This window comes from Crassostrea angulata, chromosome 3 (genome assembly GCF_025612915.1).
Source record: "Crassostrea angulata isolate pt1a10 chromosome 3, ASM2561291v2, whole genome shotgun sequence".
Classification (NCBI taxonomy): Eukaryota; Metazoa; Mollusca; class Bivalvia; order Ostreida; family Ostreidae; genus Magallana; species Magallana angulata.
Genome location: NC_069113.1, coordinates 22,978,544 through 22,996,259, shown reverse-complemented (window position 1 = coordinate 22,996,259; position 17,716 = coordinate 22,978,544). Strand labels below are relative to the sequence as shown.

Sequence of the window (17,716 nt, the reverse complement as noted above, 5' to 3'; positions counted from 1 at the left end):
ATAAAATTTAATAAAATTTAATAACTTGGATCTAATTTAAATTATTTAAGGTTAAATCTGTGTATATAATCATAAACATTATGCCGTTGTCAAGTAATGGTAGTCTCCCTCACTTCTCCCTATTTTTCTGTTTGAAAGAAAGTGAAGTCTCCCTAAAATTCTCCTCTAGGTTGGTCCCTGAACAATAAATTCATGAAAACAAAGTCCTTCAAATAAAAATCTCATTAATTCATGCATGTGATTACCATAGAAAAAAATAAAGGAAATGAAATCAGTCAAAGGGTCTGTAATGATCTCAATAATTATAATTAGGTCTTTGAAATAAATGAAAAATCAGCATTTCCACATAAAAATCACATTCCTATTTACTAGTAAGTAGTAACATCAACTGCATTCTGACAGTGAAACTGTTTTTTGGTGTGTATTTCTTATTCATGCATTGAACATTTTCTATCAACTTTCTTGAGATGGCAAACTCAAACAGCAAATCTTTGATGACACAAACATACATTGTACATGTACACAAAAAGCAAAACTAATTGCAATATCAGCTATCATAAACAAAATCGGTAAGGCCAACAGTTAAACAGAAAAAAGCCAAGTTTTCAATCTAATCAATAAACTTCTTAAGACATCTACACACATTACCACCACCAAGTACAAATCCACAACAACCCACATTCCCCCTTCTCACACCTACCTTCTTCATTACTGATTTCTTCCTCAGTGTCAATAACCAGGTCTTCATAAGGCTCCCCTTTCTCCTTCTTCAAGGCTTTCGACAAGATGAGCTCAATTCTGGACTTCTCTGCCTCTGGGAGCTCGTAGGTTTCCCTGGCCACTCTTTCCATGCGTACATTGGTGAGCACACACTCTATCTCAGTGTGGTCCAGAAAGTCAAACTTGTACACATCGCTTTTCTCGTCCTTGTCCAACCACTGAATTTTGAAATGTTTTGTGTTCTGAAACACATTCTGTTGGGTTCTGCATAAGTAAAAACTTCCTGCAAAATGGAAACACACATAATCATATTGAATTACATCTCTTTTATGACATCCTTATTCTTTTTGTTAAATAGTTGATTACTTAAGTTTTTTTTTAAATAAAATACAAATCAAAAGGTATCTCTTTAACTGGCTCTTGATAAAAGTATTTTTTTCTTTAAACCATTGCTTTCAAATTAATTTTAAAAGTGAAGTAACCTTATCTTGTTGAGTATAATTACAACATCTTTATTTCAGAAATCACATTTCAAATGTATACCTGTACTTGCTAATTGAACATTACAAGCAAATTTATGTGTTGATTTCCAAGATCAACAATAAACAATTTATGTTAACTTACAAGAGAGTAGACATAATGGTTCAACCCATAACAAATTTACTGAGAAAATTTGCCCTATCCCCACCTCAAAAAAAGAAAAAGAATCAAGAACCTTTTGAAAATATAAAAATCAATATGACAGACTGCATTTGATTCTTTCAGTGACATTCAAACACAGATGTGGAATACTTTCTTACTCTGTAAAAACCTGACATTGAAGCATTAATGAATCTGATGACACCATCTGAATCTTTTCTAATTAAAATCAATCCTGTATGATATTTTACTTTTTTGATTAAAACAAAAAAAAAAAAAAACATAAAAAAGAAACAACAAAACAAAGAATTATTCTTGCATATCATATTTACTGAGAATAAAAGAATTTCCAAAGCATTACCTGCATCCCCCCTGACAGCAAGGAAAACACCCTTTTTGTACACCAGTTCCACCTCATTCTTGGGTGTTTTGGCCTTTATGATGGGTATGAGGTCCTCTGTTGGGGACTGGAACCTTTGGACAGGAACTCTCTGTCTCTTCAATGGAGTTCTCGGTTCAACATCTACTGACTTCCTCCTCTGTCAAAACAGTAATTATTGTTAAAGGAGAAATAAATTAGCCTTGATCTAAATTCCCTGACACACAGAGCACTTTGTAATTTTTAATTCATACAGTACTTCAGTGTTCAAACACTTAAAAACAGAAAACCAAATTCCACTTATCATGCATTACGATATTTTGTTAAATAATTTTTGTAAGCTTTAGTGCAAAACAAACACAAGAAATTTGAAAATATAGCTAGGAAATTTCTTTATGTCCTTCATTAATAGCATATGATTTGAGAGCGAGAAAATTATCAAGATCGCCACTCCAGAGCAAGGTTCAATTGGAAATTGTATGATTGGGCTTTAAGGTCAGAAAATGTGTGGTACTCCAACATTATGTAAAATCATATTACAATACATCAGACAACCTTCTATAACTGTAATCTGTGGTTTCCTACCTTCTTTGCTGAACCTGATGTACTAGGTGCAGCATCTTTCTCTTTACTTTGTTTCTCATTTTGTTCCTTTTTGTCCTTTTCCATTTTTCTCTAAAATCAAAGATTATTCATTATAAAAACTCTGGGGAAAACAATGAGGATTCTTTTAACTTTTTTTGCAACATTATAAATATACAATGAACAACAAGAACCACCTTTAAATCAAATAATAAAACGTGCTGGTTAATTAAATTATTTTTCAGTTGAGTAAAATATGAATGAAAATTTTTCAATTGCCACTTCGACAAAACTGTTTGTAAAACTGAAAATAGTAATCTTTGTAAAGATAGGTGAATACCTCATTTACAATACAAAAATCCATTTAATCCTGGCAATTTGTGGGAAAAAGACACAAAATAATGAAAAGCTAGGTCAGGCAGACTCTAACTGATAATTTTATTTCCTTTTACAACAGGTTTGAATTTGTCAAAATATTTAAGATGATGGAAATGTCTAATCAGCGTTATGGTACTCTATCAGATTCAATTTGTATAATAAACACATAAGAAAATTTGTCTGATAAATATTAGTGTTGTGTAATACGGTTGTGCAATACAATACGGTTGTGTAATATGGTTGTGAAAATGAACTTTCGTATTAAATTATCAGTACCTAAATATCTAGTTGTGTAATATGGTTGAGAAAATGAACATTCTTATTAAATAATCAGTACCAAAATATCTAGTTGTGTAATATGGTTGTGAAAATGAACATTCTTAACTATCTCCGATCCTCAGCAATGTTCCATAACTCTAAATTATCCAGATTTCTTTTATTCGTACCATAAATCTGACTTTTTATACAGACAATTTGAATTAGTATTATAGTTTTAGTATTACTATCAGTCACACAACTACATGCTTGGCTTAGTGGATCGACAGAGAACTACTAGTCAATTACATGTTGATAAAGAGTTCGAGCCACCGATGCACCAGTACCTTTTTTTTCAAACTCAACTTGTTTATTCCATTGTTAATTTTGGACAAATTTGCAATAACTTTGTAAAATGCATGGATAACATCTAAGAATTTCATTTAATTCATTTATAAAGTTTGAAGGAAAAATAACATTTACATGATAAAAAAAACAAGGCATTTGGAGTTAGAAGTAAAGAAAATAACCACGGGTGGACATTTCAGAATTATATAAAATAATCTACAAAGCAGAACAGGCTTCATATGGAATTTTGGTGGCTGCTGTTGTGAGTAGGATGCATAATAAAAACTGCAAAAAACGCAAAAAACAATTTCAATGGCTTCACTCAGCTTTGAATGATTATGCCGCAAACGGCATGTCTTTTAAATCCTAGACAGTTGCACACAACAAGTACAGCTCGTAATGACATTATTACTTTATATTTAAAGATATTATATTCTTAAATATCCAATGATTTTAATTGCTCAATCGACCTGCATACTACAGTGCCAACCAGATTTACTGAATGTGCGAAAGCAAACGATGATACCCACGCTTTCTGACACTGGAATTGATTATTCGCAAGTTCAATCACCTCTATGTCTTAATTTCATATGGCTGTATTTTATCAATAAATTACCTTATATTTGGCAAATATGTGTGGTCGCTAAAGAACAAAATGCGCGCGTTCTTAGATGCAAACGAATTTTCTTCGAGCCGGTTTCACGACCACATGGCCGCCATCTTGCTGCAATTCCGTTTGCCTCCCTCGTTAAGTCATTGAATAATGTCTTTGCGATTCAAGACATCCAGTTGTGAAAAATTAATTATTTTTTCAATATAATATGAACGTTCAAATCTATAAAGGAGCATTTAAACTTGAATTTTTCATTTAAGATACACAAGAGATGTTTTAAACATTCAAAAATGGTGTTTCGGAACAGCCAAAACACTAGTCATGTGATTATCTCGTTCCAGTGAATATAGCGCGAAATTTAAATCTTGCAAATTTTTTAAACAAGTTTTTAAAAACTTGTTTCAAATACTTTTAATCTTTTCATATCTTTTTCGATCATGAAGCTGTATTTTTTCTTCTTTTTTTTCCATGTCAACACAACAATAACGTTACCCAGTTTACAAAAACACTAAATCTTACATGAACAAAATTAAAACAACACGCAACGTAAAATCGAAAGTTGCATACATATTTATTTGATCATGAATGTCAAATATTATTTTTATATATAATAGGACTGTTTCGAGAAGTTCAAAAATCGCGACATACATATGAACGTATTATCTACAACCATTGTTATGGAATGTTGTTATGGATATAGATTAAACTTCCGGTCAAACGTGCACGCACCGGTCAACCACTTTACAACAAGATCCTGCTGTCGACAAGTCGGACAACGCATTTTCAGTAAATAAAGAAATGGAAGTCAGGGAGCGAAAGGCACAAACACCATTAAAAGAAAAACTATCTGACCATTACCGCAAAAGAGATTTCACGCCGAAGAAAAAAGATGTAAGCAAATTAGGAATTGCGTTTTTCTGGGGAATGACCATTTCACTGTTCCTTGAATCGGTGTTTTACCTCATTCCACACATTTATAGTGGCTGGAACATGGTTATATTTATTCTTTTGGCCATCTTCACACTGTTTTTAACAACGATAAATTGGATGGGGATGTTTTTTGGAAGCACTGGCTTCGTTGACAAGGAGCTGAGCAAGAAGCATTTTCCACAAGCCACAGAAACTCCACGGGGATGGAAGTATTGCCCTACTTGTCAGGTATGGTTCTATGTGGAAGAATTTGTCGATAACTTTCGCTATCATGATTATGCTTTTATATGGTAACAATATGTTTACGTGTATATGTTTATTCACCAAGTAACATATATGTACATTTGCCCGGCAGCGTTACCACGCGGTTACAAGTTCATGTATGTGTTTGTAGAATCTTTCTTTTAGGCATTTCTATCTAATATCTGTAATCTTGTATCCCCCCCGGGCCGAAAATTGGAAATAAACTATTATTATTATTAAATAACCTCTGCGGTTTCAGAGCCATATGCACCAATTGATGCAAATTTCTGCAGTTGGGACGCATTATAACTTTGATTGGAAACTGTCCCTGTTCTCAAGTTGACAGGCACAATCTTCATCCAAGGCTATGGGTTGGCTGTGTGTTTCGTTTAAGAGACTATAGGCCTGTCCAGAGACTTAAAAGATTCTGTTTCAGCTATAGTAATTAATTTATAAAAAAAAAAAAAAAAAGCGGCTTGTGTAATCTAAGCTAAGGTTTGGCATGGCTTGATATTTCGAATGACCCCATCACTCCAAATCTCAGAACTGTAGCTCTTCGGGGAATTTGGGTTGATGGACTGTAGAGCTACACCATATAAAAAACTGTATATGTATCTATTGGACACATAAGTTTCACAGGGTTTTGGGCTAATTGAGGAATAAAATCTGTAAATATTTTTATGCAGAAAAATTCCTGAGAGAAACCAGCCTTGGAAAATAAAGCATGTTAAATTCATTTCGGGATCAATTAAGAGTCACCATTTTACCTGTAAACAAACCACACCGTTTCACTTTAAGGGGCTGGTAAGAATGTTTAAAAGTTCTTGTGAGGCAATTACAGTAAAGTGATGAAAAGTATAGCGTGACATCTCAAGAATTTTTTGTTATTAAAATTTTCACAGAATAATTTTTATGTTCCTAAATTAGTTAATTAAGTCCAAAAAAAATTTGTGCACAATAAATACAGTTTTTTGGTGTGTGTGGATCTAGCTGTAGCTCTATGGCCATCGACCCAAATTTCCAGTTGAAGTACAGTTCTGCAGCTATTAAAGCGGGATTCAATGCCTTATCTAGATGTAACTTCCTCTATGTAATCTTGGGCAAGATTAAGCTTGGCTCGATACTTCAACCGACACTTTCACTATTAAAATTATCAGTTCAGAAATCAGTCACAGAAGAAATTCATAATACCTGCATGATTCAAAGATGTAATAATTTATAGAGAATATATAGATATTGTAGATAGAGATTAAACTTTACCAATTTGGTTGTGACTGATGAAAATAACATATCAAAGATTAACATAACAAAAAACTCATTAGACATTGCATTTCTAATCAATTCACTGCAATATCCATTCAAGAAAAAGTTAAGAGCCATTTTAACAAGAACTAGGACCTGTTGCCCTCTTCAAATCAGAGTTTGACATGAACTACCGAAAGTCCAATCTGTGTTAAAACATGGCTCTACCTGTATATATATAATCTAACTGAATGTTGGATAAAATGCACATATATCAAAAAATTTTCCAAGACAAAATTCTTTGAAGAGATGATTTTTATTTTGCAGGTTGATGCTCCACCTAGATCATTCCATTGTACCCATTGCAATGCCTGCATACTGAAAAGAGACCATCATTGTTTCTTTAGCGACTCGTGTATTGGATTCTACAATCAAAGATTTTTCATTCTCTACATTGTATACATGGTATGGGGCAATATATGGGCTCTATACCTCCAGATAACTTATTTGAATGATGTATATCCACTGAATTCTTTTTATGATTTCTTCTCATTTTTCCCACTGGTCGCAATAGTTCAATTTTTACTGGGAAATTTTTCAATCCTCAATGCCATCTTAATGATACAGATTCCACTTTGCTGTTTGTGTTTGTGTGCTGCAGTGTTTTTTCTATTGTTTGAACTGATGTTAATACTGAAAGGTGTGACATCCTATGAATCTCATAGAACTGGTCCCATTTATGACCAAGGAATTGGCAACAACATTCGCTCTGTATTTGGACCCATCAAAACAATTCCATTACAAATCCTGTTTCCATTATTCCGAGTGGACCAACAAAGTGATGGTTCTCAATGGGAAATCACAAAAACTAAAGGTCATTAAAATTTACATATATTTATGTAAACTACAATTAATGTATTCACATCAGAAAGGTTCAGTTGATGTTTTCATTTTAAGCATAATACAACTTTATTTATAAAATCAAAATGTGTATGCATTATACAATCAAGGGCATTTTGATATTTTGTTCGACAGTTGTCTGAAAGAGGGAGAACGATGTTTTTCCATTTTATAAGGTTTTTCATGTTATGGTTGGTTTGACTGTGTACTGATATACATTGTATTCTGAAAATGATTGTCAATATACATGTAGATCTCTATCCTTTATTTTTTTATGTAAAAAAATCTATATATCTATATATTTGTACTTTTTCTATTGTAAATTTATTCTCTGGAAAATAAAAATATTTTGAGAGACTTTAAGTTTTACCTGTTTGAGATACATATGTAGCAGTGTACTCAACCTTCATGAAAACATTTCCCTAACTGCATCTGTAAACCAAATAGTTCTAATGTGCGGTACTGTATAAAGGGGTCCAGGTGATAATCTTGTTTTTTTAGAGGGGAGGGGGTAGTTTCAAGAATTTTTCTATGTGAATTTATAAATTTGTGTTCCAGGGGGGCTGGACCCCCCACCCCCCCCCCCCCCCCCCTTTCCCCTATATCTGCGCAGGACACTTAGAAAAAAATATCACAAAACTTTAAATCAGTACTTAAAAGTGAGGATTCTGGATTTAACTTATTTCAGTCCTTTGTTTTGTGTATAACGTGTAATATTCTGCAAAATTAATTCAATATTAGGCTATACAATTATGAAAAGAAGTTGGTAATGTTTAAGCTTAAAAATAAGCTTAATTAATTTTATTTATTGTTTAAACAATCAAAATTTCACAAATTATCAACATGAAAACATGTCCATACAAATACATGGTATGTACCTTAATTGGTATTGACAGCATTCTCAGTGCAGTACTTGTAATTACATGAATGTGATTCAACAGAGAACTGTCAGAGGTTATGAAGAACGTAAAAATACATACACATGTTTAAAAAATACATGTAATCAAATAATGACAAATTCGCTAATAATCTGAAATTTTGAAAAACCTTGAAATAGATACATAATAATTTCAAACAGCATAGAATTAAAGTTGGTTTGCACCAATTAACAAAGTCCACTAATTCTTCACACCTAGGTTCTGCTTGGCACATGTAGGTGAATTTTTACTCATGTACCTGGGATCTGCATCATTGTCCTTTCACCATAAGTACAGCAGATGGTACTAATCCTACAATTTTAAAACAAAATGTCTGATGTTGTTCCTGCATACGTATCTTACTTAATACCGTACTTGCTAAAACAAATCTACGGTACATATGGGGTATATTACCTATATCATGAATTATTATGTAATAATCTTGACAAAAAATTTAGAATCACTTGAAATTTTGAACAAAAGAGTTATATAGTTTATATTATAATTCAGCCTACTGCTATACCCATCACAACATTCATAAAATTAAATTTACACCAGATTCAGAGTAATCTCCCTTTAAATCTTTTTTGTTTTATTTGCAATTATTAATTAAGTAATAACATATGATGTTGTTAATACTAGTTCATAAATGAAATCAATAAAGTTTAAACATAACTCATGTAAGCATTTTAAAAAATTTAAAAAAATCAGCAATCATACAAGTGTTCATTCATACCTAAAACATCTAAAGGTTTTTCAAAATCATCTCCTTGGAAGATTTTTTTGGGAAAATTAGTCATTAGGGAAAAGGGTCCTGATCCGTCTGTCCTGTTGGTCTCAATGTACACACGCACAGCTGCTAGAGGCTCCTTGGCTGAGAATGTCTGTGTTAACGCTTGTCCATTTGTTAATCTGATCTGTAACAACATGTTATAATATTCTTTGTACCTACATGTACCTGTAGTGTGCACACACAACTTTGAACAACTTTAAATAAAAACAATCACATATAATCCAAAAGTTATAAGTAAAAATTCTGAAAATTGATTCAAACTTCTATTAAGCATACCGTGTCTGAATTATGCAATATATTGCAGAACATATGTACCTGTAATCTGCATTCAGAATAGTCTTTCTTCTCTGCAGCAGGTGGAGGTTGCGTGCTGGCAGGGGCAGGGGTATTATTAGGTGCAGGAGCACTTGACTGACCCCCTGAACCAAACTAAAATGAAGTATGAAAGTAACATCACATATTTGACAAATTTATTTAAATTTTGGTGTGAATTACACATAGATTCCTAACCATGACTTTATAGGGGACTGTTCAGTTTCTAAAAGATGCCATAATTTAACTCCCCCCTTCTTTCCTCCCTAGAAAAATGTGTATTTTTATGCATTGTTTTGTATTTTTATATGTATTTTTTCAAATTCATTTTAAAAAATGCTGTCATCTTTTTAAACTCAAACACTTCCACAAGAACAGTCATGTAAAGTGGAAGTCGTTATAGTTTTCACAGGGGTTAAGAATCTACCGTATTTCATAATGTAAGGATCGAGAACTGATACCAGTATTCATATAGGAAATGAAATGCATAAGCATCTTAAGGTGGCTTGATGGTTAACAAATTAACCATCTACCTAAAATTTTAAGATATTATTTGTTTCGCTATAAAGTATTATCAAGTAAAGAAAGATTCCATATTAAAGAACTACATTTGGTATGGTCAAATATCTGCCCCCAATTTCAACCAATTTTTAAATAGTATCGTATGAAAATCAAATCTTCATAAATCATTGCACAGAGGATGCCCATCACTTTAATCTTGATTTTAGTCATCATTGCCTATTTGCTGTTTATCTATGACGTCATTTCAATGACAAATTTCCTGCAATTTTGCAAACAGATGAAAATTTTGTCATTTTTTCTTCATATTTTGCATTCAAAAGTATAGAGCGCAGGTCTGCTCAAATATGATTTTAACACATTTTTTTTCATATAATTATACATACATGGTGTATCATACTAAAAAATGGTACTTGAGCAAGCCTGTGCTCGATGTTTCCCAGTCAAAAAACAATCGGAAAACACCCATATTTTGTTACAATACATCAATTTATCAAAATACGATAATCTTCATGACATCATTTCTACATTATGATGTCACTGTGGTGATAACCTTTTAAACACTTATTTTCAATATGATTTTAACTATCTTCCATCTTATTTTTAAAGATCTTTATAAAACTTTAATTTTGGGGGCGAACAATGCATAATACTGCACATGGTCCTTTGGGTATTTCTTATAATTTTCAGAGCTCTTCTTCTCAAGGAGATCCATACATGCTAAAAATGGCCACAAATATCGAGCCCTCTTAAAGTTTTTCAATGTTTTTAACAACATATGAACAACATACCCAGGTATACACTAGTGTTAAAAGATAAACAATTCCTTCTCTATCAACCCTTTACCTTTGCTGCTCTGTCTCGTTTGTCCTTCTCAATCTGCTCTTTAACTCGTTGTCTGAAATCACACCACACATAAATGCATATACCGGTACCATTTAAGGATGGGTTCATCTGATTTTCTCATATACTTGTCTCAATTAAATTTATGAAAACACTTATCATAATTATACATTAGCATTTATAGGGCCATTCTGTTCTAATGTATACGTACATAAATAATATGTATGTAAAGATTACAGTAATATTTACAATGCATTGAACAGTACAGTGATAATGAACCACATTTCTCTGTCATTGTACCTGGCTTGCTTTTCTTCCATTTTCTCCCTTCTTCTTTGCTCTGCTATTTTCTTCATTTCTTGCTCTTCCATTCTGCAAACAGAATGCATGTGCTATAGGAACACATAACTTTTAATTGCCAAATAATGTACCTGTACTACTATAGATGTGTTTAATTTAATGTTCTTGCTCTAATTACAGGTTTTTAACAGTGTAATGTGGTATTTCCAGTAGCTCTTCTGTTAAAAATAAAATTTTATTTCCTTAGATCTTTACAGTACATTTCTTGCATCAATTCACTTTTAATTCAACATATGATACAAATACAGTTGAACTTCGATATCTCAAACTCTGATATCTCGAATACAATGGATATGTCGAAGTGATTTGTAAGTCCCAAACACTAATTTTTAAAATATTTTACACTCAATATCTTGAATCCCCGGATATCTCAAAGTTTTTTAAAAACAGTTCCATCTAGTTTGAGATAACGAAGTTTGACTGTATGATATACATTGTACAAGCAAAGTAATACTGCAAGTTATGCTAGACCAAGTTACACTGCATGCTTTATCAAATAAAATGTATTGCAATCTGAAATACAGGATCTCTACATAAGAGCACAGCTGTGCACTTAGGCCTAAAAAAAAAAGTTGTGTGTTTAGGGTAACCTGACCTTACCTATCCTACCATTTTTAGATGTCTGTTTTTATCCAATTGTGAATTTTATATTATTTCTATTAAAAAATTTGTTTGTAAATATGACACAAACAAACATTCTTAGGATTCATGCAGAAAAAAATATGATAAAATAAAAAAAAATCCCTACCTACCTAACCTAATTTTTTCATCAGTGTTACCCTAAACACACAATTTTTTTTATAGGCCTTATGTAGAGATAAGTAATTTGATCAGATTGAATATATTGCATATTGACCACCTCTTCAACATGGCACCATTTTTTTTTTTAAATCAGATAAATCTGCCAGATAATTACATGTGTACCGGTAGATGGCATTTTTAAATGAAATTAACCAAAATGACTCAATTCATAGTACTGGTATTTGCATGTTGTAGCAATAATATACTGCACTATCTACCAATGCCTTACCTTTGTTTTATGTCAACGAGTTCCTTCCCAGTTTTCCTGCGTGACTTTTCCCGTTCCAGTTGTTCTTTTTTCTCCTGTTCTTCTCTTTCTAATCTTTTTTGCTTTATTCTTTCCTGTAATCTTTTAAAAGAAACCCATGCAACAAATAAGTATGGACATTCATTATTTTTGCGAAATAAGCCCTTTCATGTTTATTGTAATGGAATATCATTTTTTTTTTATTTTCTACTTTATTTTTCTCTTAAACAGTATCTTTAAGCAGATGAAGATATCATTTTTTAATTTTCTACTTATCTTCATCTGCTTAAAGATACTGTTTAAAAGAAAAATGCCAATCTAAAAAATACCGGTACATTTCTTAAATCACAGACACACAATACGTTTACTTGTTGGGTTGTAACATAAACTTGACACTTAATAAGAGAATGACTGGTTTTTTATTTTATATGTTTGGGGGGGGGGGGGGGGGGACAGGGGTTGACAAAACCAATAGAGTAAATGGTTTAAGTTATCACCCTCTTTCGTTAAAACAAAGATAAATCTGCAAATTAATTCAAAAATGAATTTACAAATACTCTCCCTTTGGCCAATCCATTGTTGACTAATGCAGGTAAAATAGGTTGGTATTTAACTAACTACAGTATGTTATTTTATAGATAGATCCCTTAGAGAAACTTCTTCTAAAATTGTCAGTTTTGCATGCCATATAAAACAAAATAAATCTCCAATACTGTGGTTTCATTAATATTCAAGGGCATCAATTTTCGTGGATAAAGTGAAAATTACAGTTTCAAGGATATGTAAATTTGTGGCCAATGACCCTATCAATACAAAATATTAATAAAAATTGCACTTCAATGAACATTTACTTTCGTGGATCAACTAAACAACGAAATCCATGAAATTGGTATTCAACAAATATTGATGAAACCACAGTAATTAAGATGTTTTGTGTATCTAAGATATTTACTTTTCTAATTGTATTTTCTTCTCCTCTTCTGTCAAAGGTTTGATTTCTTCTGTGGATTCAGAAAACTGGTCATGTTGTGTCCGCGCAGCATGAGCCTGCGCATCCAACTCACTTTTAAGAAGTTTTCCACATCTATAGTTATCAACAATTTTAGATTTTCATTTTATTTTTTAACCAAACTTCTCAAGATTACAACATTGAGCTTGTTTATTCAAAATTGAGTGTCTTATATAAATTGACAAAATAAAATCTACAAATTTAGAGACATGTAATAACGTACATTTGATTATTGTTATCATGAACCTGGTCCCAGCATCAATTTCACATTGCAAAAATTACAATATGTTGAAATTATATTTGGCATTGTTTGCTATTAGAAACTTTTTGAATCACTAGCAATGCCCGAGACAAAAAAATAACAGAGCTTATATTCTAATACTATTTTTTGCAAATTTCGCAAAAAAGCGGATATGTGGTACATTAATGTCTCTTTTTCCATTGCTATGTGGTGTTAGGACAAAGTTACAAGAACTTACACATCACACTTTAGGGAGCGGGCCTGCGCTTGATCTCCCCCTGCATCAGAGCTGGCCTCAGTAGGCTCAGTATTTGAAGGCCCAGAACCATCGTCTGTTAAAACATTTGCAACTTTTACTTACCGGTATACATAAAAATTACAATGATATTATTAATACAATGATATTATTAATACCCGGTACTGTGAAATCATTTAATTTCATGGGGGCCAATTTTCGTGGATTGTGGGTTGTTTGCTTATTTGTGGGTGTGTAATTTTGTGGATGCGTCGGTTTTCAGTTTCAGCAAGAAAGATAACTCTTTCTAAATTCGTTTTCTTTGAGGATGTAAATTCGCGAGGGAGGGCTACCCACAAATACCAAAAAAATTGAGCCACCACGAATTCTAATGATTCCACAGTAACTGTATTACCCAAGTTGGTTGCATGAAATCTGGATGCTTTAAACAGCTCGGACTAAAAATTCAATGCCACAGTAAATTTTCTATTCATTGTTTCATTCATTACCAAAATAGTCAAGAAAAGACTTGTACCTTGCTTTCCTAGAACAACTCCTTTTGGTGCCTCAAATGGTTCATCAATGTCGGGGTCATCTTCATGAGCAAATAGCCTGTCAAATGAATATTCTTATCATCACATAGAGAACAATCATCAAATTAAAATTTAATTATCCATGCTTTATTTTATTCAATCTGCAATCTTCTTTTAAATCTTTTCAAGAGGTTTAGTAAATTGACAACACCAGTGTACCGCTAATTAATTTGACATGATGTCATTTTAAAACAGAAAAGAAACATTTTACATACCGGTATTCATTCAGTTCATTCACTGGTATCGGTTAGCATAATATAATTCCTCATATAAAGTATATATCTCATAATAAGCATCATAAACTTTAATGCTAGGAATATTCAAAAGTAGAATCAAGAAAACTTTTTGGCATATGTTTTTGAACTCGGATTGGAAAAAAGAAAAAATAGACAAAATTTCTAATAAATTCAATCTGAAGTCTTCATTAGAATTGGCAAACAGAATATTGTTACAATAAAGGATGTGAATAAATGCCTCTTGGTATGTTTCCCCAATCCTTAATATACTGACTGATACTGACAATGTCCTCATACAGGCAAATGTTTGATTGGAAATCAATCTGTGCTGTTGATAATCACCATTGATCCAAAAGTAATGTCACACTATGCACCGCGCCTCTCAATGACGCGCTATTGTATAAAATGATACATCAAAATTTCCTTATCAAAAATTAAATTCGAATTAAAATTTTTTATTAAATTTCGTTGGAAACCTAACATAATATTGATATTTATAGCATGATATATACGTGACATCGCCGCGTCATGAATTTACATCTTTTTTAAGGTTTGTATATATGAACAAATTACATGCTTCAAAATTTAAAAATGCCCCAAACAACACAATATTTTAAAACAGATATATCATTAACTTTTTCTAACTGTTTTAAAAAATTAAAGACCGTTACTTTCCTTTTCGGATATCTACCCAATGCCTTTTGTCTCTTCAAGGGATAAAAAGGCTGGACATGCGAATAGTGACACGATGCAGTTTTTGCTTCGATGGATAGAAATAACTAGAAAATGTACTGGAATTTATATATCAAGCTAAAATTGAGAGTGAGTGAACAGGGTACCTTAAACGTGGTTCCAATACCTAATAAAAGCATATGTCATTTTTAAAATAAATAAATTAGATAGATAGAAGACATACGCTCTGAAGAAAAATTAAAGCTGGGTTCGTATGTCAGTGGCTATATCATAAAGCTACGTTAATGACTTCTTGAAGAGACCTCGACAAACTGACCGCACATTAAATAATCTTATATACTAGCTACCTCATCGATTACAAAAAGATGAATTAGTTACTTTATGAAAAAATTTTATAAAAAATGTAAAATAGAGCATTGTGGTGAATTTATATAGCGTACTAAATTACGAAATTCTACCAGAACGCCAAAGATCTAGAAATTACATTGCTAGCGTGCAGCGACTGTCGTTACCTCATGCTCTACAAAATATATTATATTCAGAAATAATTATCACAATACATTGAAATTTTCAGGTCTGAATTGAATTAGGTAGATACTTTTGTCACCTTACGCAGATTTTTCACAATTTTATCGCATCTGTGACAGCAGATTTTGATTTCTGTTGATAACGTATTTAGGCTAAGACTTCAAATAAAATGATCGAGTAATAACATAAATATTATTTAGAATTTAATCAATGATTTATCCTAACTGTTTAATTTTACTCCGGCAAAATCATACCACTATATTAACAGTTAAATCTAATGACTCAAAAGGTTATACCTTGCGGATATTCTCTTTAGAGAAGTGGACAAGTATAGAATGGATGTAGGCTATGCCTGTCCACATCTCAAAAGTGAATGCTGGTACCTTGTAGACCTGTAGATACCATGATTTCTAGTCATATAAAAACAGTAACATGTGTTTATATGAAATGAAAGCAAACCTTAATTGATTTTTTAATGTTAGTCTGTTTAGAGTAGAAGTACTCATAACAAGTGGAGCACATGGCTCAGTGGTTATAGGCATTAGGCCATTATCCCAAAGGTTGCTGGTTCAAACCCTGTTGTACGTGGTCTCTTAATACTGTTGTGAACTTAGACAAGAGACTTTATCTTATTGTCTCAGTCCATCAAGCTGAAATTGGATACCAGCTTATGCTGGGAGTTAACCTATGATGGTCTGGTGTCCCACTGGGGGTAAGCACAGACACTATGAACCTCCATGGCTTGGGGAAAGATTAATTTAACTTAAAATAAACAATAAAAGTAAAATGAGTTATAAACTGATAAACTCTTACCAATCCATTGCTAGCTGGACTCCTTTGTAACCACTTTTGGCCAAAGCCTTCTCACTTGAAAAAAAAATTCAATTGATAATCAAGACATGCAAATAATTGATTTTTCGATACATGGAAGTACCACATGACTCCTTTCAAGTTATACAAATTGATAGTGCATTTCATCTTACATGCGTAAGAGAAATATGTTGGATGATCTCTTACCCTTTAATAGGACTTATATCATAATAAAAAGGCTTTCTAATTGTTCTAAACATTACTACAGTTAAGTTTCACTATACTTTCAACTCTAAATTAAACTTTTCTGCCGTTTCTAGTTTTAACTTACGCTCTATTCTGTGAAAATCCCATCTCCATTAACGTCTGTACATCCGACGACGACATTTTGGTACTGGGGTGTTGCTGATATTTTCTTTACATAAACTTTAAATAAATTAGCGGTGTCTTCACTGTTGAAAAAGAATGACAGTGCAAATTCGAATTGTTAAGACTAATTGCCTGACGGATCATCATCATTGATGATAAAAGTCAAAACTATCGTAACTATCTATTCTGTGACATGTGAAAATCATCGTCAAATAATAAATAGTTAGAAAATATAATTTAGATTTTTATCAATTATTTTAGTATGATTTATTAGAATTTTTCTCGACAAAATTATAGTGCGTCACCGAACCCGACGTTAAATAAAAACATTAAGTAATTACATTTCCCGAAAGACTGACAATAAGACTCTATTTTTATTTTTTGTTCAAAATCCTATTTCCTCGATATTAAACAGATTATATCGATATATATTAATCGCATTTCATTAGTATATATCCGGAAAAATGGAAATTTGATACTTTGACAATTATTTAACTATATAATCAGAGACATAAATAACTTGTAATTCATATTTAGATGAACGAAGAGTGGGCTCGGGGACTTGAATAATAGATTCATCGTTGAATCTGTAAACAAAACTTAATTTTGGATGATAGGAAAATCCCATGTGGAATCCTTTTAATTTTCATTTTAAATATGCCATTTAATCGAATAAACGATATCACATAAGCAAAAAAGTCTATATCAGTTATTTGAATATGGCCTATAAAAAAATTGTGTGTTTAGGGTAACACTGATGAAAAAATTAGGTTAGGTAGGTAGGGATTTTTTTATTTTATCATATTTTTTCTGCATGAATCCTAAGAATGTTTGTTTGTGTCTTATTTAAAAACGGATTTTTAAAAGAAATAATATAAAATTCACAATAGAATAAAAACAGACACCTAAAAATGGTGGGGTCGGGCATTTTTGTAGGCTAGGTCGGGTTACCATAAACACACAAAATTTTTTTTTGGCCTA

The 17,716-nt window shown here is 32.0% G+C and overlaps 3 protein-coding genes across 4 annotated transcripts in view; 1 reads left to right on the top strand and 2 right to left on the bottom strand.

The window, feature by feature from the left end:
• Positions 1-4,065, bottom strand: part of LOC128176413 (poly [ADP-ribose] polymerase tankyrase-like) — a 50,129-nt gene extending 46,064 nt beyond the window's left edge. For both annotated transcript variants that reach the window (XM_052842716.1, XM_052842717.1), the window contains exons 1-4: positions 3,918-4,065; positions 2,324-2,413; positions 1,721-1,898; positions 701-1,003 (exon numbers count right to left, since the gene is read on the bottom strand). In XM_052842716.1, coding sequence (XP_052698676.1) covers positions 701-1,003; positions 1,721-1,898; positions 2,324-2,407 — 565 coding nt within the window. In that variant the 5' untranslated portion in view covers positions 2,408-2,413; positions 3,918-4,065. The remainder of the gene's footprint in view (positions 1-700; positions 1,004-1,720; positions 1,899-2,323; positions 2,414-3,917) is intronic.
• A 538-nt stretch (positions 4,066-4,603) lies between these two features.
• Positions 4,604-7,587, top strand: LOC128177745 (probable palmitoyltransferase ZDHHC24). Its single transcript, XM_052844578.1, has 2 exons — positions 4,604-5,072; positions 6,657-7,587. The coding sequence occupies exons 1-2, from the start codon at positions 4,713-4,715 to the stop codon at positions 7,209-7,211; spliced, it is 915 nt and encodes a 304-aa protein (XP_052700538.1). The 5' UTR covers positions 4,604-4,712; the 3' UTR covers positions 7,212-7,587.
• Positions 7,588-7,996: 409 nt separating this feature from the next.
• LOC128177744 (UBX domain-containing protein 1-like) lies at positions 7,997-16,864 on the bottom strand. Its single transcript, XM_052844577.1, has 11 exons — positions 16,698-16,864; positions 16,370-16,423; positions 14,042-14,118; positions 13,510-13,603; positions 12,974-13,105; positions 12,004-12,123; positions 10,914-10,985; positions 10,617-10,668; positions 9,255-9,368; positions 8,883-9,063; positions 7,997-8,458 (listed from the first exon to the last, which is right to left on the bottom strand). The coding sequence occupies exons 1-11, from the start codon at positions 16,751-16,753 to the stop codon at positions 8,418-8,420; spliced, it is 993 nt and encodes a 330-aa protein (XP_052700537.1). The 5' UTR covers positions 16,754-16,864; the 3' UTR covers positions 7,997-8,417.
• Positions 16,865-17,716: the final 852 nt, after the last annotated feature.